The following is a 21,699-nucleotide window of genomic DNA, read 5'->3' as shown; positions in this document are numbered from 1 at the left end:
CAATCCTTTAGAAAATGCAAATTCACACAGTGCAAATTGAATCTGCTTGGCCCAACAATAAATGTTTACTGATGAATGGATTGAATGAATGAATGAGTGCTCAGGAAGGAGGAATTCATGGTAGAATGTCAATGTGAGAAAAGCCCAAAGGCCTAAAGGCTTCCCTGTATTGTCTGTGTTCTGCCACCAGAATGTCAGCTCCATGAAAGCAAGGACCGTGTAAGTCTCACCCCCTGCTATATCCCCTGCGTCTAGAACAGTGCCTAGCACAAAGGAAAGTGCCCAGTAAATATTTGTGGGTTGAATAAGTACATGGATAGATGGGTGGGTGGCATGAGTAGTGGAAATTATGTCCAGATAGTAGTGGGATTTGGGACCCAGCACATCTATACCTTAAGTATTCCTCCAAAGACTTTTAAAATATTGATGACCACTTTCCTTGCAAGAATAGGTGAAGAAAGGAGAAAATATATTCATTAGAGTATAAAGCTGAACTAGTCTGATATGAAGGAAATATTCAAGAAAAAACAACCTGGCTATTTGCAGGGGGGATAACAGCTCACAATGTGACACACCTGCCTTGTGGGGCCTTGGGCTTTCTGAGCCACTGTGTATGCACTCATTCTTGCCCAACCACATATTTCTGTGAACCCTCAGAGGATTCTAAAACCAACTTCACACATTGCACACAGGGTTGAGTATGATAAAAATTTTTCACTAGGGCCCTGGAGTTTTATTAAGCAGTCAGACCCTCCCTGTAGGTCATTGTTGAAGAAGGTGGAATGATACTTGACAACAGCACAAGTCAGACAATGATTAGAACATCCCAAATTTATGGGATGACTGAACATCGAAAACAGAACAGCCCAAATCATCTACTAGGGAAGGTTGTTTGCTTTAGAAAAGGATAATTTGTAGTTTGAAAGGCAGAAAGGCACAAGGGCATGGGGTATTCAATCAAGTGTTCAAAAGGGAAGATTCTGTATGTGTCACAAAGATACATGGCAAACATCACCTTTTCTCTGAAATGTGTTGGTCTAGAAAATGAATTTACACTTCCCCTCTCTACTATGTAACACTACAGAATCTTCATGTCAGAAAACTCATATAAAAAAAAAGAAAGAAAACCCATATTAAAAGCCATATGCACCTTCACCCCAGACCTCTTAACATCATGTTTGCGTTGAAGTGTTTGTGGTCATGGGTTGCTTTGCGTGTTTAACCACTTGATGGTTCTCCTCCAGTTGTTCTCTTATTTGTCGGTTTCCCCTTTGGAATTTAGGCTGCGATCCAAACATGCTGCACCCAGTATGGTTTGCTGAATGAGAAGAAAAGCACCATCACTTCTCTTGTTCCAGATACTGCGTCTGCACTGAAACAACCTGAGACCACACTAGATTTTTGTGAACCACATCCCACAACCAACTCACACTGAACTGTAGTTAACTAGCACTCCTAATCCATTTTCTGAATGTTTAATCTCATGTCCCCCATTCTGTAACCAGTAGTTGGTCCTCTGTCCTCAAGGACAAGGCCTTACACATGTTTCAATAAAATTTCATTCTAAAATATTTGTAGGATTTGTCCCAACCTTCTAACTAAACTGAAATTTGTTTTGATATTATGATGATCTAATCCAATATAAAACTTTTTTTTAGATTTAATTTATTTATTTGAGAGAGAGAGCTCGTGCTAGCATGAGCAGGGGAGTGGATGGTGGGGAGAGGCAGAGGGAGAAGCCAACTCCCTGCTGAGCAGGCACCCCAACACGGGGCTCTATCCCAGACCCTGGGATCAGGACCAGAGCTGAAGGCAGACGTTTAACTGACTGGGCCACCCAACACCTCTAAATTTTTTGTCTTCTGTTACCATATTCAGCATCCCAATAATGTGTTTAATGACATGATCCACAAGTCTAAATGTCACCTTTTTTAGTAAGGTCTTCTCTTAGTACTCTATTTAAAATTGACCCTTTTCTCTGATCTTTCTCTGCCTTTTTTCCCCTCCACAGCATGCATAATCATCTAATATACCATATATTCTACCTATTTGTTTTGTTTATTATCTTTTTCTTCCTTTAGAATATAAGCTCCGTTAGGGTGGCAATTTTTGTTAGTTCTGTTCTCTGGTGGATCCCATATTTGTTGTATGGGTATGGTTGATTCATTGTCTTTATCCAGGTCAGTAAGAATGTTGAACATTGACAGGACCAAGGCTAGAATCCAGTACATTCTACTAGAGGTTGCTATTGATCTTCTTGTCACTTCCAGATCTACTTAACGGTATTAGCATCCAGCCCAACATGTCTTCCCTTTATCCAGAAGGATATTGAATATTTGTTACATTTTTTGCTGAAAATCAGATATTTCATGTTGGTGGTAGCTCTCTCATCTATTAATCTGGCAATTCTTACCAAAAAAAGGAAGTGGGATTCATCTGACATAACTGATCACTTCCTCTTTCTAACTGCATACAAACCATCCTTTTGATAACCCATTTTAAACCCTACACAGGAAGAACAGGACATTAATCAATGACCTGCCCAAACCCAGTGATTCCCTGGAAGGGAGGTCCTTCCAGGTGTGAAGTCCCTCCAAGTGAGGCCCTCCTGGCTTTATTCACAGTGAGCATTGTGCTTGCTGGGAGTGGAAGCATTCAAATGATGGAGGCAGCTCCACTGAGCTAGAGGCTTAGGCTTAGACCCCATTTGTTGTATTACACTGGAATATCACATCCTTTGTTTTCCTGAGTCTCAGATTTTGCAGTCTATCAAGTAAAAATGGTAATATAATTTTCAAAAATATAGTGTGATACTTTATTGATTATTATTTATTTATATCCTTTTGGTTTCATGTCCAGTTGCTTCATGCAGACAATAAAGATCTGAGGTTTGGGATATGTTTAGTTTATTTCTATTGCTCTTTGATCTAAAGGATTCATATTTCTTTTCTCCATTTCCTTTTTTCCCATTCTTTCTGACACAGCTGTGGTTGAGGCCCTTGTCATCTCATCCCTGAATTATCACAGTAGCATTCTAATGGGCTCCAGGACTCCTGTCTCTTGCTTCTTCATCTTAGATTCTTCAGTCAGGCTAATTTCCTGGAAGCCAGCTGCTCAAAATGTGGTCTGTGGAGTACAGCATCAGCATCTCCTCAGAGCTTGCTAGAAATGCAGATTCTCAGGCCCCACTCAAAATCTACTGAATGAGAAACTGCATGTCAACAAGATCTGTAGGTGATTCATACTCACATTGAAGTTTGGGAAGCACTATCCTCTCTTCTGTTATGCCATTCTCCTACCAAGGGGCATCCATAAACTTCACATTGAACCATCCCTAAACTATCTCTGTCAGAAAGGTTCCATCTAATTTTCAGGGGAGATGTTTTTGACATGAAGATGCAAATGCCCACCTATACCATCTACTCATTGGTTCTGAGAATGATGAGCAAGTTTATCTAGATAACTTTGGAGCAGTAGTAAAAATTATTGAGAGTTAACTTGAGTTGAATCCTTACAGTAAAAGTAAAGTATTTTTGTTTTTGATGAGTGAAAATCAAGGGAAGCACTTGGGAAGAATATGTGATGAGTTGTTTGGAAATGTTTTTGTGAGTTTGACCCCGTGACAGGAATTTTATATATTTAATTTAATCCTCACAATAATCCCATTTAGGTGGATGTTGTTATCCCCATTTTACATGTGAGGAAATGGAGAATCCAAAAGGTTAGGTTGTGCAGAGCCACAGTATTGGTTAGAATTCAGGCTATATACACCATAGTAACAAAAACAGTGGGAACTCAGTGGTTCAGGAAAGTGGCTCTATCTTGAGATGGGCAGATGACCCCAGGTGGGAAGCGCGGATGCTTTATGAGGTTACCCCACTTCCTTCTCCCGTGTTGCTTCATCATCTCCCAGGATGTCCACCCCCATGGGGTTGAAGCTGGTCCCTGCCCTTGGGAAGAGGGAAAGGGAAAGCGGAGAGCACATAATTATTTAATGAAAACGTAAGTTTTCAAAATATTGGAAGTGCTACCTGTCACTTGTACTCACGGTCTGTCAGTCAAAGCTTGGTCACATGGCCACACCCAGTTGCAAAAGAGGCAAAGAAATGTTGAAACCTGGGGAGTTATTAACTAAAAAGAAGAAGGGAGATTGGCTATAAAGGGAAAATTGCAGGCCTTGCCATAGGCACCAAGCTGATTAGTGGAAGAGCCGAAATTCAAACTCTATGACTACAACCTGTGATCTTTCACCACATTATACCACCATTTCTCATAGTTGACAGTCAGTAAATGTTTGTTGAACGGAGATAAATTGAGATATTGAAAGTACTTCTTCCTTCTCTCTTGCCTCCCTGATTACCTAAGTGGCTCTGTGCTAAACTGTCACTGTCTTTGACAATGTTCCTTTTTAAAGCAGGAAGCTGATTTTCATCTTCCTTCAAGAGACTTGTTATAATAAAATAATTCACCAGTCCTTAGAGCTATTATGGAACCATATGAAGTATGGTAATCGTTGTTAATGGTAATCATTTTTTTAATGATCAAATAACTGTCCCTTTTAAAGGAGGTATTTTGTTAGGAGAATGCCACTGCTCAAAATAGTTTTGATATTGTGTGTTGGCTGGTATATCAGTCAGCTCTTGCTCCAATGATGCTTCAGGACAACCACACCCAAATCTCAGAGGTGTGCAGTAATAAGCATTTAACCAATGGGTACATGGGTCTCCTGGGGGTCAGCTCTTTAGACTGGGGCTGGCTGGCCAGCGCTGCTCCAGGTGTCTCTCATCCTCCTTCTGAGAGAGCAGGTTAGCGTGGACATGTTTTTCTCTGGCAGTTAGCGGAAACATATGAGCAAGTGAAGATATGAGAGGCTTCTCGAAGCCTTGGCAGAGAACCTATTAGGAAAGCAAGTTATATGGCCAAAACCATGGTCTGGGACCATGGGAAACACCTACACCTTAAGTAAGAGGAAATGTAGTCACATGGCAAACGGTATGAATAGCCTTGGTGAAGAGTTGGGGCCAACAAAGCAAATTATCATGGCTTTGCTTTTACTGAGTTATTTTGAATATTTACAATGAGGGTAAATCTTTATCTTTTGAGGGTAGCTTTGAATTTCTTTTTAGCAAAATAGCTAAATTTCTGAGTAAGTTTAGAGAATCAGTTTAGGTTTATCTCTGGGCAGAAAGGTAGCTGTTTAAGCATGTGACATAAAATAATGAAACATTTCTAGAAGAACCGGCCCAGGAATATGGCATTCAGTGGCAGAATAGTTGGGATAAATGTATAGCTTTCCAAAATGACCAGCTGATTGAAGGAATAACACTCATTTGGTTCTAAAATAATTTTTTAAAATAAACTTTATAGTTTGTAGTCACCTGTCCCCACTTTGTCTCAAAATGGGAAGGGGAATGAATAGAGGGTCATCTCTGATATGCCCTTTGACCAGCCCTGGCAAAATATGCTTTGTGTGCAGATTCTCATCGCCAAGTCCCCTCTGGCTCCCTTCACCTCATTTGCCTACACCATCGAGAAGGAAGGCCTGGTTCTTCAAGGTAAGATCCTCGGATTAAACCATTTCTTTAAGCTGACTATGCTCAGTGCTGCCTATGGCTGGTGCGCTCCTGGTAGAAGCTACTTCGGGACAGAATCAAAGGCCAAGATGAATTTGCCAGTGATATTTATCCTAATGAGATAAAAGAGATTGGCAGTTGTGACAAGAACTTAACAGAAGGTGGAGGTAGGGCTGGGGGAGAACTGCTGAATTTCCTAACAGAGTGCAACAGAGACTGAGGGTTAAAGCACAGATCTAGGAACTGCCAACCCCCAGGCCTCTTCACAGATCCTATGGAGTGAGGAAGTGGGCAGTAGGCCTCTGACACCATGTGGAGGACCTGACAAACCATTTGGTCTGGCCACCTGTGGGGCACTTTGTCATGGCTCCGTGAGCATTACGTCCTCGGCCTCTTTCTGATTACTCCATGTCCGGTCCCTTTACCCAAGTCCCAACTGGGGACCACGCCTTGCTGACCGGCTCTGGTGACAGGGGCCTGGGACTCAGAAGGAGTGGAGTTCTGACTCACCGTTGAGTGCCCCCACGCCACAACCTGGAACTCACTGATCTACAGGCCTGGTTCCCAATGCTGGATCTTCTGGTGATTGCAGAAAATAATGAACATGAGAGGTAAATTCGAACACCACTGAACTTAGCTCACAGAGCCAGATGTCCAAAGCTGCTTTGTAGGTTGAGAACGGTCCCCACAGAGGTGCTCAGATGCACATCTGTCCCCCACTGTCAGGCAGGAGGCCCTCCCCACAGAATGCACGGGTGAACGTCTGGTCTGAAGCCCAGGGGAGCATATTGGCGTTGCTGTTGATGGGAGGAATATCTGCCCTTTAGGATTTTGTAAGTTGAGTGCTTTTCCCAGGTTTATGAAACAGGGAGAGCCCTTACAATGCTCCCATGGAGACACACTGCATTGCAGAGATCTAGCAGGAATTCTGTGGGGCAGGCCGGGGGGTTCATGCTTTGGACCGAGGAACAGGCTGCAGCCTTCCCTTTCCTTCCCCTTCTAAAACGCCCGCTTCTTAATGGACCCGGAAAGCAGCTTGTTTGTTTGGTGCAGCTGAGTCCCACAGCAGGGACTCAGGTCCAGGGAAATTTGGGGTAAGAACTACTGACCTTTGGCTCTTAGCCTTTGACTTATGCTATCCAAGTTCCTTGGTAAATATTTTTTTTACAATTGCAAATATTGTTTTCTGACAAAGAAGCAGAGATTTTAAGACCAGATTAAGCAAAGCAAACAGCAGGCCCCTTTGTTACATACTCTCTAAGGGTGTATAACTAATAAGCAATCAGAAAGCTGAACTTTTATTTACCCAGGACACCGTGTGGCTTTTGGCTCTTCGTTTTTAGAGCTTTCTTAAAAGATTAGAAATCAACTAAGTAGCAAATTTAGAGGAAGATTTTAAGAAATTCTATGGAAGACTACAAGGCAATTTCAGGAAGCAAAGAGGCAGTTCTGCCCAGATGGCTTGTATTGAGAGCCTTGATACAGTGCCTCTCTCTTGATCCCTGGGCCTTTTGGTAAATAGCATTTCTAAGCCTGACCTAATCTTTTAGGATACTTTTAGGATAATATTTGTGGGAACAAGATTCACAGAGTTGCCTCTCTGGCACTCATTGCTACGATCGTGATTTGGACAGGAAATAGGAATTGTGGACAGAGAGTAGAGGCTAGAAATGAAATGAATTGGTAGAGGTTAAATATCTGCAAAGACTATTAGAAAAAGCCAGAAAACAAAGGAGAAGATGGATTACTAAAGGAGGCTGACCTACAGCTGTGTGTCCAGGAAAGAGAAAAATTCAGGAAAGTGTCCGATGATGCAGGAACCCCGACCAGTAAATAAAAATGTCTGGGAGGCCACAGTGCCTCACCTGGTTGCTTTTGAAGCTTTTTCTCGACCCCACTCCCCCAGCTACACCTCCCTCTGTAAGGTTTTCTGGGGCAGCAGAACCCTTCTGCCCCTAGCAGGAACGCCACTGAATACAAACCTCTGGGCACTCCCTCCCCAGTAGCTGCGTGCTCCCAAGACTTTGGGGAAACAAAAGGAGCTCTGAACCTGACAAAGATGACGATCCCTCCTTTAGTGGAGAGACCCTGTGGATTTCTGTTCCAGCTCTGGTGTGATCTTGAGAAAAATCTCTTGTCACCCTAGTTTTGTCGGCTTGAAAATGACAATGTTGACCTTGATTCAGCGCTTTGCAAACTGTGTTGCAACCCACTGGTGGGTCATGAAATGAAATTAATGAGTCACAACCAGAATCTTTAAAAAATCAAATAGAGGAGAATAGAAAATATCAGATTACATCACACGTATTGCACTGTTTCATGAAATATTTCTTGTGTGACAGTGTGTGTTCATTATGAATTTGTGTATATACAATGCAAAATGTTTTTCTTACTTGGACTGTAGTCATTGGCCTGGGTGACCTCTAAAGGCCTTAACCCTTCAGCTTATCTGATTCTCCTAGGAGAGGGCGTACTTTTCATCACTTAGCTCAGCAGAGTTGTACCTTGAGATCTCCACACACCAGAATGTAAAAGCTTATTTTTTTCCCCCCACTCTTACCAGATGACTGAGCTAAACAAAACAAAACAAAACAAAACCCACCTACACAATTCCCCAGGTTTAAGGCAAAGAAACCTTTGATTCCTGGGTGATAACCTTGGAAAGATACCAACAGCCAAGGCCAAGAAGCTTTCCTTATGTGAGGGGTTGCTCTGGCATGGTAGCCCCAAGTTGGCATGGAGGTTGGTGGGTACCTAGTACTGAGGAATTGGGTGGGGGGGAATGTAATCCATGTCTAAGGGGCAGAGAGACAGAGAGGGGAAGGGCTGGAAGAGGGAGGGCAGCTACCGACTACAAAAGAAACTGCCAGCCCAGCCCCTTGGGACTGGACATTTGGGATTTGTAATGGAACCAGCCTGGAGTGGTAAGAAGAAACAATTCCTATAGGCTACCCTTTTTTCAGGGGGTTAGTGAATGTGGGAATGATCCCTCAGTGCCTTTTATCCCCTTAGCAAGTCCAAGACTCCTACCAGCCTGCTCACCAGGAGGTTTTATAATACCTGAAGTGCTCCTGTGTGCATAAGCAGAGGGTGGAAATAAAAGGTGAGGCCAAAATTCGATTTCCCAGCTCCACAGGCCATTCCCCTCAAGAGTTCTCAAGGATTAGGATGCTAAGAAGAGCCAGCAACTGGGGGCCTTATACCCTTCCTGCCCCTTTGTTCCCTGGGCTGGGAGGAACAATACGTCCGCAGGCCGGAGAGACTGAGGGGCCTGGTTAGAGATTTCTCAGGCTGCTTTTTGAAATACTTGAAGGAGCCAGTCCGTGCTATTGTTGTCATAAAATAGAAAGCGGAACTATTTTCCTTTTGCAAAAAGAAAAAAAAAGAGAGAGAGAGAGAGAGAAAGAAAAAGAAAGAAAGAAAAGAAAAGAAAAAGTAAAAAGAAAACCCACCCTCCAGGCATTTTCAGGAAGCCGCCTGCTCAGGCCATTCCCATGGTCATGCTCTGCTGTTTGTGTTTTCTTTGTCTATCCTGCACTTGTCGAGATCGTGGCCTCATGGTTGGGCTCAACACCCTGGAAATACTTGGCCCCAAAGGAGTGGAAGCTCACAGCCATCAGCTTCCTGATGGTTCAGGCTCTGAGACGGGCCAGGTCCCAGCAGAGGGAGAGACAGACCTTTTGTGCAACTGAGGTGGGAAAGGTGGAGGGTGTGGGGGTGGCTCCCATGAATCCTCTTCTCCTGCGCCCACTGGGTAGAAAAGCTGAGAGTTCTGGCCGGTTCAGAGTGAGGCTAAGGGGCGCGGGAACCTAGGGGAGAGGAAAAAGCAGGGGCTGGCTTTGGGAATCGGCCTTAATTATGGGCCCACAAAAACCACATGGCCGCAGAAGGGAAGGGAGCATTTACAGGGAACTCCAACTTGACCCGTGTTCTGCTCTGGCCGTGTTCTTTGTTTCCCCAACAAGCCCCAAATGTTGTGCCCCGCAGAACACAGCTGGGACCTCTGGACCTCTGGGTCAGGCCAGAAATAAAGATTAAGATTCTGTAATTGAAAACAGCCAGGCTGTGTTGCTGATGCTGCAGGAGGCCCCGGGAAACCCCCAGGCCAGGCTCTCCCAGAGCCAGCCTGGCCTCCGTCCTGGACTCATGGCCGTGGAGGCCTGTCGACTTGGTAAGGAAGCGGGGCTGGCCAGGGAGGGTGAAGAGGCCAAGTCAGCAGGGCCTCCTCCTTATTCACTCTTCCTTTGCCCTACTCTCTCCATTTCCTCGGAATCCAGGGAGCATTTAAAAAAACAAAAGCCAGGTTGTTAAGGACATAAGATAATAGCTTAGTTTCTTGGTAGGACAGAATTGTGGTTTTTATGTTGTTTTTAAAAAATTAAAATTAGGTAGGACAGGTTGAATTTGGATTCTGGTGCTGTCCTTTGTTAGTTTAAGCCTGAATGAGCAGCATAAACCTTGGGATAGGGCTGGGGAACCTCAGGGGGAGCCCAGGGCACCCTGAGATGAGTCCAGAGAAGACTCTGCAAATGAAGCTAGTTTCCTGTTTTTCCAGCCACCTAATATAGGGACTCAGAAGAAACCAGAAAACAAGGAAACAATGATTTTTCTTAAGAGCTGGAAAGCTATGCACCTCATCTTTCTTGTAAAATCAAGAATGGTTGTTTGATCGCCTTTTGAAGCTTATTGGGAGAGGCATTAATCTCTATTTGTTCCCTTGTCACAGAGTTGGGTTAGATTCTCCCATCCCATTTTCTTAGTCACTGAGCCAAATGGATGATTTATTGAAAAATTCTTTTCCCCCAAATACTACCATCTAAGTTCATCAGATTTCAGTTGGAATTAGTAACCCATATAAATGTTTTCTGCCTGGTAGACTCAATGTGACCCAGAAGATTCTCAATCCATTTCCATCCAGGTATGGAGGTCTCCTTCATAAATACAACCCACACACCTGGCATAGCCTGGCATTCTTGTGGGAGCCTGGGCAAAGAGCCCTGGGATTCAGTGGAGCAGAGAGAGTGAACTCCTCTCCCAGAGGTCACAGACAAGAGGGCAGAGCAGGTCTGTCACGTTGTCTCTTGGCTGCCAGGTGCCCCTGCAGCCTCAGAAAGCTGGGGCAGGCCAAGGCTCCTGCCTACCTGTCAGGGAGGAGTTTTCCGGGGAAAATGAGGAAGGATGCCCCTCTGCCAGTTCTCTCCTCTTTTTTGACATTTATTTCACATTCCCTGCCTCCATGACATCTCCTCACACCAACCTTCTGCTTTGTTTACTTCTTTTACTCTGGCTATCAGCTTCAAAGAGAGATTTTGTTTTCAGTGTGAAAAAAAAAAATTTAAATACAGAACAGGACAGAAAATAATAAAACCCATGACTTGAACACCCAGAATTAGCAAATGTTCAAATTTTGTCACATTTGCTTCAGGTCTTTTTTTATTATAGGTATAAAACTTGACAAAATAAAAAACTCCTTTGTACCTGTCCCAGTCCTTCCTTCCCTGCCTCACACTCCTCCACAGAAGTAAAAATTCTCCAGGGTTTTGTATACATCCTTCTCGTCATGCTGAAGAACTTTTCTACATGTGAATCCACACATAATATTATGATTTGTTTTGAGTGCTTTCCAAGTTTGCATAAATGGTTTATTATACACATCATTCCACAACTCGCTTTTGTCACTTCACGTTGTGTTTTTACAATTTATCCACACTGATACACATAGTGTATCATAGTGAACATTCTTTCACTTTAATGAGGTATCCATATTCATTGTATGAATATACCATATTATCCATTCCCCTGTTGATGGAAACTTCAGTCATTTGTTAACTTAGTGAATTCTGTTGCACGTGCTACTTGGTATGCTGGTATGAGAGTTTCTGTAGGTATATAGAAAAAGTGGAATGACTGCTCAGAGGGTATGCACATTTTAATCTTTACTATATATTCCCAAGTTGCTTTCCAAGGATGTTTACCAATTTAAACTTCCTCTGGAGGTAGTGGACCAATTTCTACACAGCTGTGTGTAATTATAAGTTTGTTGTCATGTTTCCATGGGCAGTCTTCTTTGTATTCTTTATAGATGCCTCTTTTATCTCTGCCATTGGGGTATAATCTTTCCATAGTCTCTAGAGGGATCTTCTGCACAACACATGTGCTTTATGCATATACTAAGATGATTAGTTGACAAAAATTACTTTAATTCCTCCCAAAGTTAGCTATATATACACTTCCAAGAATGAGAGATTTTAGTTTTGTCCATCACCCTTATTTTCAGGTCAGCAGACTGAGTTCCAGAAAGGCAAAGTGGTGTTCACTGCCTCAAAATTATGTTTGTAGCCCTTTTTAGGTACTCAGGGCTCCTAAGATTTTATTAAATCAGAAATGGGTTTGGATCCTCTCATCCTCCATCACGGAAGCCCCTCTGGTAACTTATTTCTCAGGCTTCATGAGCCTCTGTTGGGATATACCAGTTCTGTCCTGAATCTTGAATCTTGAAATCCTAAGCTAGGATGGATCAGTCACACTAATGTAATCAATCCCTCAAGAAAGTTCTTGAGGTGGGTTGTAAGTTTGGCTGGGTGGAATCACAATCTAAATTAACAGTGGCACACAAAGTAGAGGTTTCCTGCTTTCTCACATAGCACTGCAGAGGAATACAGTCCAGAGCTAGTATAGCAGCTCATCCCATGTGTTTGTCCAAGGACCCAGGCTCTTAGCTTGTTGCCCCATCACACCTAGGATGTTGCCCTTGTTGTCATGGTCCACAATGGCTCAGCATCATGACCTCCATCCAGAATTTGTAGCAGAATTTGTATGGGGTAGAGAATGATGGTGGGAGGAAAGGGCATCCTCCTTCTTTTAAGATATTAACCAGAAGTTACACACACTATTTCTACTTTAATCATATTGGCCAATTTGTAGATGTATGGGAAGAAGGACTGGAAAATGCAGTTGTTTATCTGGGTGTCCATGTTCCCAGCTAAGTTTTAGGAGTTTTACCATGGGAGAGAAGGAGAGATGAATATTCAGTGACACATCCCTTTCAGAGGAGCACAGTTGCAGAGATTAGACCCCAGGGTGCAGTAGTACAGACCCTAGGGTTGGGCTCTTAGCATGTTGAAATGCAACATAAGTATTGTATTGTAAATATTGTTTGTTAAAAATGCTATCAGTACCCTTTTTGGTAGAGTCTAGAGCAGAGAAGTAGGGTATCACAATCAGTAATGCCATCAAGGATCAGCACCAAAAATCTTGGTCCCCCACCATAACAGAATCTCTGTCAAGCCGAAACTTTAGTATGTGTTCTGCTATTATACACTATGCAAGAAAGATACTTGAACAAGAGCTACTTGTGCTTATAGCACAAAGCAAGGTATGACTTTTGGTCCAAAGTCATAGACTAAACACATTTTTCCCCCAAAATGTTTTTTCCTGTCTCTACATTTTTTTAAACATGGAACAAATTGTCAGTTGGAATAAGGTTATAGAAAAAAACTTTATTCCAAGGCCTGGACTATAGTTAGACTGGATCCACACTCTTTTAGAACCTGGAAGCCATTTGGCTATCTTTGCAGAGCTAACAATTTGCATTTGTGAAAATGCCCAGGTAATAATACTAAAAGATGTTAAATCAATTCAGGTTGTTGATTTTCTTTGAAAACTTCTTCCAAGAGGACTTGGTGTTCTTTCTGGAATATGACTTAAGCTCCATTTCAGTGACTTCAGTTCAGCAGGTATTTGTTGAGGTATCAACAGTTTGTAAACCATGGTGTTCAGAGGATATAAGCCTGGAAAAAAAAAAGGTCCCTCCCTTTTAGTAGCTCAAAATCTAGTTAGCTCAAAAACAAAATAAGTTTGATCAAAGGCAAACTGTGACACCTATTATTGAGGTTCAAATAATGTGATATGGATAAAGGAAATAGAATCATTTCAAATGGATGACTGAGGAAGGTTCCTGAGAGTGTGCATGGGGGAGAGGGGCTTGAATTGGACGTCAGCCCCTGATTGTCTCTTGATAGAGGCCAGTTTCTTTCCTTGTTTGAGGATAGATTTGGGAACCCTGGGGAATACTGATTAGTGCCATGTGATTAATGTTGAATCATGCTGACTAATGTGTTCTAATGGATTGATTCAATAATAAAGGGAATGTTGAGAGTCAAGAGTTCAGATCCTGTATTTCACCATGTGATGAAATGTAAATCCCTTAGCCTTAGTACTTCATTTTTTGGTCAATTAAAATGTGCTCATGATGAGAATCTAACAAGTCACCTTGACTAGAAAGTGTTTTCCAAACCTCAGGGATAACAGAAATGCTTAACAACAACTCCCAGGACAGGCTTGTGCAACCATGGGTTATTCAGCGTACATAGAGAATCGGAACAGCCATCACATGCTGCTCCCCAGCCATGCGAAACTTCTGCTTCCTCACACATGCCACAAGAGCTGACAAACAGTACTCTGCCCTCACAAAAACTGACAAATAGAGGAGCTTTTGAAAAATCTTCCTATCTACCTACTGGGGCGGCTGTGTTTTTCTCCAACAAATGTTGCCGCAGAACTAAGAGATTGCATTGCACACACAGCTTTTTCTCTCTTTTGACATCTCCCCAGCTAGACTGCTTGAGAACCTGGCCTTCCGTGTCCAGATGTTTACTGAATTCTGAAGGCCCCCCAAAGGGCCCAAGTTCTTTTGTTGCCCTCCAAATCACTTCCCACAGAGACTGACCGATGTCCTGAAGGAGCCCTTCAATAGGGAGGATAAATGGAGGCAGATGAAGACATGACCCCCTGAGGCTCACCCACGTCCACGCTAACAAAGGGTCTGAGGCACAACCTTGTAAGGAGCATTTTGGTCAGCAGCGTCCCTTCAAGAGGCCACGTCTCCCCCACAGGGCTGCTTTCAATGGCTACCATCACAGTGGAAGTACTGGGCATTTGTTAAGGGCTGAGGTTTGCTAGGTGCAGCACAAAACATCTAAATCATGGTCCCCTGTCTTTGTGAGGGCTTCCTGGCTACAGAGGGCAGCTGGCTTTCTCAGGGGAAATGTGGAGCTAGTGGAGGAAGCCAAAGAGGGGCTCCCACCTCTCTGGATGACCTCTTCCCACCCAGCCCAGAAAGGGCTTTTGTCTGTAGCTATCAGTGGTCAAGCTGGGGCTGCAGGACCTTACCCCACACCTATGCTGTATTTCTGGGTGTCTCTGGTTTGTGAGGCTGCTGGCTCCCTAGGTAATAGAAAGGTATGTATGTGTGCAAGAGGACTACAGCTGGAAGGAAAGTTTTATTTAGACTGTTAGTGAAAAGTTAGTACATTTCATGATGACACTTTTTTTTTCAAACTTATTTTCTCTCCCTCTTTTTTTTTTTTTTCTCTCCTTTAGGCCAACAGAAGCCATAGGGACACTATGACCGTTGTCTAGAGCTACTGGGGGCACGATTTGTGAAATGAAACAGGATGGTGCTGCTTGGAAGAAGGAAACGGAAGCCAACATAATGGGGATTAATTAGTTGATTGATGTTGAGATGGTAACAGATTTGCCCCCACACCATTGAGCCAGCCATCTCAGACCTAGCAGGGAAGGTGAGGATGAAGAAGCCTTTGTTCAGGTCTGTAGATGCGTGGGGCTGAAGGCTTTGCCGCCATGGGATGTCAACAGCCATAATAATAATAATTTGCACTTATATAGCACCTTTCAACCAGGCACCTCAAAGCGGTTTAGCCACGTTAATTAATTAAAGCCCACAATCCCCCTGGGGAGAGGAGGAGGATGACTAACAGGATTTGTAATTACAGGAGGGAACATTTCCGAATAAAGTATTGTCCACCATATAAAAAGAGTGGGTGTAAAGGAATTGGGGTCTCCACAGAGTAACTGATTTCAGAAATTAAATCATGGAAAGATGGGGAGGCTGGGGGCGGGCGTGGGTGTGGGGGTCTGCTCCTGTGTCAGAGGGAGGTCGATGGGCTCAGAATTCACTGGCAGGTTCGGATCCAGCTGAGAAGCGGAACATGTATGGTATTAGTGGCATTTGGAAGGTCCTTAGTAGCACGGCTATTGTGGTGTAAATTCAAGTTTCACTAGTATATTGTGTATAGCCCTGCAGAACAAAGAGTGAGATTCATGCAGTATTTAATAAAGGATGAAATGATTTCTTTAGATTTAAAGCCCAAAGCTGGGCCAATTAGCAAATAAACCAATTGGTGACCCATAGGGTAATTTAGTTGTTTCCAGCAGAACACCCAGCCTACGCCCTCCTACTGCCATGAAGTTTCCAACCAAAGCCTTAAGACTGGGTTCAGAGCAAGGCCTGGGGGCTTCAGCTCCTTCAAAGACAGGCATCAAATCTTCCTGGCCTTTGGCATGGGGACCTGCTCCCTGTCCAGAGGTTTTTAAATGCTTTGGAGGCTACAGTCAGGTCTTATCCTATCTCATGTTTCCTGTGCCCAGCAGTGCCCAGCAGAATGCTGCGCACAAAGTAGGTACGGATCAGTGAAGAGTGAGTGAATGCCTAAGTCTTTGAACAACTCAGTATTTGTTGAGCACATACCAAATGCTGTGGTGCAGCTCACAAAAACAGGATATATGCGTCCCATCCTCGAGAACTGTACTGTGAGGAATGGAAAAGACTCATATACTACTAACTGTAATATAAAACAGAATAAAATAAAATGATATGATAGATGTGCATCCAAGCCACATGCTGCAAGGACAGAGCAGGAACATTTTATCCAGCTGGAGTGAATCAGGGAAGGTATTCCTGGAGAGCAAACAACTGCTGGGCATTGGAAGGCAGGAAGGGTTTTGGTAGACCTGGAAGAGGTCGGGGAGGCAGACTTTCCAGACTGTGGTCATTTGTCTCCCTCAGAGTGAGATGCATTTTGGGAACTTGTGGTCTCCAATAGAACATTTGTGAAAACCAAGCTGAGTTTTTGTGGCTGAATAAATGTACATTTCCTATGAGTTCTTACTACATGAATTGACTAATTTTAAACATCTCAAGGGACTATTTGAGAAGTTGAGAAAGATGTTTTATTCTCTGTATCTCTTAATTTGGTCTCTCTCCACTTTCACTGCCCACCAAGAGAGAAAAGCTAAACAGTTCACACACTAAAACAGGGCAATCGGCAGTGTCTGAGAAAGGTACAAGGAAGACATCTCCCAATCCCAAAGGGCAAGGATTAGACGTCTTCCTCGTTGAGCCTATTTCTTTGACCCCAGGAAACCTTAAGACGGTGCTCTACACCCGGTGACTGGCAAATCAATCCCGGCATTCTCCCGCTCCAAGTTCCAACAGGGCTTTTCACCACACACCACGCTGCCAGGACAGGACCTACGTGCTGTTTTTGCATCTTGCCAGTATTTATTAAGGGTTGCTGCATGTCTGAGACACACTACATATGTGTGAGCTTACCTAATCCTAACAGTCTCACAGTAGGACTTCGCAGTATTCCTCCTGCGTGGATGAGCAACAAGGCAGAAGTCCAGTCTCTTGCTAGAAAGTGATGGAAGGTGGATTTGAACCCACTCAGTCTTGCTTCTTCCTCTCTCACCCCTCACCCATGTCGTATTTCTGTTCACATCTGTTACAACTTCTCCTTGTCATCGTCAATTCACTGAAGTACTCAGCACAATACCATGCACATAATAGGACCACCATGAATGTTTTCCAAAGAATCACCAGCAGCAATACTAGTGGTTTGATCTTGCACTGGGAGGAGAGGCTGCAGAAAGCCTGAGCAGCGGTGCTGAGAGTTTGGTAGAGACTCCATCACTACCTCCTTCTCTTTCCACCATGATTAAAGATTAGGAGACGGGCTCCGGAAAGTTGCCCCAGGAAATGTTCACAAGAAAGAAGACACAGGTGGTATTCATGAGCTGAGAAGCTGCCAAACTTGTACCTCCCGTGAGAGGCTAGGGAGGTATCTTGTATTGACCTTGGATGCAACTCCCTGATTTTTTTTTTTCCTATGTGTGTGTGTACATATACATTTATATATCAGAGTCCAACTTTGCTTCCATAACTGTGCTAACCCCCGAGCAGCAGTCCTAGTGAGGATTCCGAAGTGGCCCCTATCAGCCCACAGAGTAAACATTTCTGGAACCCAGAAGTGCTGAATTCTATGCATTGGGTCTTGTATGTTGTGAGCAAGGTTACTGCTCAGGTACAGGACTTAAAAGATTATCTGGCAAAATCAGGAGTGCCAAATGAGAACTCTGGAGCTGAGGAATGAGGATTAGGTAAGGGGGAAGCGGGGAATGAAAGCAAGAGGAAGTACAAAAATATCAGATTCTGACCTTAAAAGTGTGGTCTTAGAGCCATTTGGGAGTGTCATTTTTTTCTGAGCTTTGGTTTCAGTATTGTCGCCATCGCTTTTTGTCCTTGGCTGTGAAAGGGCTTTCTTTATTCTACTGCAGAATTCAACAGAGACCTCTTTTGCTCAAATGGAAGGAGGGAGCCCATCACAATCCTTAAAAGAGTATCTTAAGCGTGAGAGAGAGCACACTGCCTACCTCTCTGAATTTCAGTGAACACAGTGTTCAGATGGAGCACAAGTTCTCCAGAACTCCAAAAGATCTGGGAAGAGAGTCGACCAGTCAGCAGTGGGCATAAGTCAGGGCAGGCTTGGTTTTGCTACCTAAACAAATAACCCCCAAAATCTTAGTGACTTAAAGTCTGCCTGTCTGAGAGACTCTCCCGGGATGTTGTCCTCCATGTGATGACTCAGGACTCCATTTTAGTGTCCACAGGCACTTCCACAGTTCCACAGGAGGGGAAGAGAGAGAAGCGCCATGCACTGGCAATTAAATGCTTCCCCCCAGAATTGACACACATCACTTCTGCTCTCATGGCCAAGCAGTCATGCATCCACACCCAGCTCCAAGGAGGTGGGAAACACAAACCTCCCTGAATTTGGAAGGAAAGGAGAACTAGATATTAGTGAACACTTGTAATGTCTGCCACATAATGCTGTAGCCAGTGAGCTGGCACTTATCTCCTTCTTTCATACTCATGCCTTGCACATAACTTTCCCTTGGATCACGCAGTGTATATTGAAGACTTACCGGCTAGTATTGGGGAAAGAAGACCAAATACTTTTATAGCCCATTTTAGTCTACAGGCAACCATTTTGAAAGAGAGGAGTAGCCACGGAAAACCAGTTAACTCTGGATACTTTTCCCTTGGAGCTATCAGACACTAATAACTCTAGGAAAGGATAAGGGGTTAAAGGGAGCCATGGCCTGATTTCAACAATACATTATGAATAATACTAATTTTGAGTTGCCCATAACTATCATGCTTTGTATGAAAGGGCTTCTGGAAACGTGCCCTTTCTCCTCCATTCCTCCCCTTATTACCAGACATGATTCAAATTCCCTCTAAGCCCTGTGACTTTTCCAGAAAGCAGCTCTCCCAGCAGAGAGAGAGAGAAAGAAAGAGAGAGAGAGAGAGGAGGGGGAAAAAAAAACTTTCCCTTATTATTCTTCCAATAATGAATTCCTGCTCTGAGTGGGCTGTTTCCATGTGTTTTCAGTCAAGTGCTGATGGCAGCCTTGCCGGGGGACATTTCCAACAGGCTGTGGACATAATAGATGAGGTCTCATATTGACAAGAGCTGCTCTCAGTTTTCCTTCCAGTTTAGCCCTCCTAAGCCCTGAAATTGGAGATGAGAAATGATTCACGAGATCCCACTGGTGAACCAACATGGCTGCCACACCTCTTTGCTCCTTTTAACTAGGTAAGAAGTCATGGTTTTAAAGCTTCCCTCTAAGAGATTTGTAGACCTGGATCTTAGTAACTTAAAAAGGACTTAGCTTTCTCAGACCAGCCCACTTTTTGTAGATGCCAAGACCTCCTTTCTTCAGGATTCAAACATTGTCTTAGCCTACCCTGACATCATAAGAACAAAGAGAGAACTTAGGACACACTATTTCCTGCCTAAAACCTGATCTCAAGTACACAAGATGCTTCCAAGTAAGCAATGGCAGTAGCCGGGTTTGCTAAGGGAACCAGCCTACTCATTCTCCCCAAAGCAAATGTCTTCAGATAATTCCTTGTCAGCTTACCTACACGGAACTGGTACAAATTATTAGTTATAGTTGGGCTCTCTTCATTGAGAAGAGTCTTAGTTACTTCGGGTAAAAAGGAACAGGTATTTTTAAGGATGTAAGTGACCTGGAATTGGAAAGCCTTTAGGAGCAGAGGCAGCCCTGGGGATTTATTACCTCAGAGTCTCTGAGTCTCTGCTTCCCTCTGCATTTCTGCCTGAGGTACTCATGTCCCAGCAGACATGTCCTATAGACTGCAGTTTCTGCTTACTCAAAACTTCAGCTTGCATGTGGCTCATCCTCAGCTCTTGAGCTCCTCCTTATATACCTCAGCCTTTCAACTTCAGTTCCCATTGGCTTTTTTCCGTGGTATTCTTAGTTAAAATTCCTAAGAGACAATCTCATTGACTCAGGCCCGTCTTATTGTTCTGTCTCAGATAACATCATTGGTCACTAGCCAGCCAGTCAGCTGTGGGCTGAGGGATGAGCTGCAAGCATGGGGCAAAGTAGCTTCCTTTAGAGGGTCTGTGAGGGAATGAGGAGGGGATGGGCCCTGGTGGGCTCTTTGAACCCTTAATGGGATTGCTGCAAAGATACTCATTCTCTCTTGCTTCTTCCTCCCCCCATCTCATCACCGTAGGTCTGATCTCCAGCCACAGCCCGGGCTCCCATTCCCACCATGGGACCCAAGTACCTTTCCTCTTTCTCCTAATCTTTGGAGCAGTTTTCCTTTCCCCAAAATCAAACATCAGCAGAAGCATAAGAAACTTCCATCAAGGGACCCAGAGGGAGCAGAGCAGGAAGATAGTCTGGCTCTGCTAATCCCCCAGAGCTTTTTCTGACCCTTGCAAGGATCCCTAGTTCCCATCTCAGACCCTTGCATTTCCCCAGGCCCCCACCCTCAGGCCTCATGGGGCCCTGGTCCCAGAGTCTTGAATATCAAGTCCAAAGCAATTTACTTTCAAAATATGGTTTAAAACACAAGTGAAGGAGTCTGTGTAGATAAGGTCTTTGCCAATCGTGTTCTCCCAGTATGCCCAAAGCTCTTCATTGGCAGTTTTCACAAATCTCCCTGGTATTTTTAGAGGACTGGTCATGTGTGGTGTTGCCCTGTTTCACCTGAGTCAGAGAAATTATGCTTTGTCTGAATTCACACTTCAAGGAGAGGACTGGGGGAGAATTGAATTATGATACTGGGCTTTGCCCTTTACTCATTAGAGACCATTGCCTTTATACCTCATCAGCTGGTTAAAAGGCCAACCCCAACCCCAAACACCTACATTCAAATGTCAGCATCTCTGTATTCTTTTCAGTCGACGTGAGGCTAGAAGTGAATCAGAGGCAAGTCTAAACAACCCTGGATTTCCCTGCCCTTTCCTGAGCTCTGGGTATGTCAGTGTTGATTAAATCATTCATCAAACCTTGTTCAAACTTTTATCTACTGACTAAAATTGCAGTTTCCCTAGGAGCCTATGATGGTGGGGAAGGTAGTTCTGATGGCGTTTCTAAACCTGCTGCTGTGGGATTCTGGAGCCAGTTCTTCTGGATGAGTTCCAGATCTCTGCCCATTCCATTTAAGATCTGAGGTTGAAATCTATTGCCGTTGTCTGTCCCCTGGGATCTGAAAACCCATCTGGGGTTTGTCTCTCTGTCCAACACCACTGTCCAACTCCACAGGCATTACCACTCTAACAGCTTGAAAGCTGATGCAGAGATGGAGCAGAAGCCAGTTTGGCTTTCTCCCAGTCTTCTAGGCCCTTCTGGGGTTAATCAGCAACCACCTATCTTTATGTTAATAGTATAAGCCTCTCTAACCAGAACACCTGGAGGAAACCCATAGGAAGCCTTAGGATGAAGCCAATTTTACAGTGATTATTCTGACCATCACTGTTTAAGCTGGACTCAGACTGTCCAGGAAAAAAACGGGCTTGCTAAAACCAGCCAACTAGCTGGACGAACCTGTGGCTTTCAATGTTCCTTAAGCCACTTTAGGTTTTACTAATATTTTCCATGTCCACATCTCAGCTTCAGAGTCTCCTTATGCTGTGCACTCAGGCAGTATCTCCCTATTTCAGGT

At 43.8% G+C, this 21,699-nt stretch overlaps 1 protein-coding gene across 3 annotated transcripts in view; it reads left to right on the top strand.

Annotated features, from left to right (window-relative positions):
* RAD51B (RAD51 paralog B) overlaps positions 1 to 15,426 on the top strand; it is a 561,756-nt gene extending 546,330 nt beyond the window's left edge. For 2 of the 3 annotated variants that reach the window (XM_034993401.1, XM_034993400.1), the window contains 2 exons: positions 5,477 to 5,555; positions 14,955 to 15,426. In XM_034993401.1, the coding sequence (XP_034849292.1) occupies positions 5,477 to 5,555; positions 14,955 to 14,971 (96 nt within the window). In that variant the 3' untranslated portion in view covers positions 14,972 to 15,426. Of the gene's footprint in view, positions 1 to 5,476; positions 5,556 to 14,954 lie in introns of those variants that run through there. The other variant, XR_004677086.1, reaches the window with a different exon arrangement.
* Positions 15,427 to 21,699: the final 6,273 nt, after the last annotated feature.

The sequence above is a fragment of the Mirounga leonina genome, unplaced genomic scaffold (assembly GCF_011800145.1).
Source record: "Mirounga leonina isolate KUSES-001 unplaced genomic scaffold, KU_Mleo_1.0 Mir_82, whole genome shotgun sequence".
Taxonomy (NCBI): domain Eukaryota; kingdom Metazoa; phylum Chordata; class Mammalia; order Carnivora; family Phocidae; genus Mirounga; species Mirounga leonina.
This window is presented reverse-complemented; position numbering and strand designations above follow the sequence as displayed.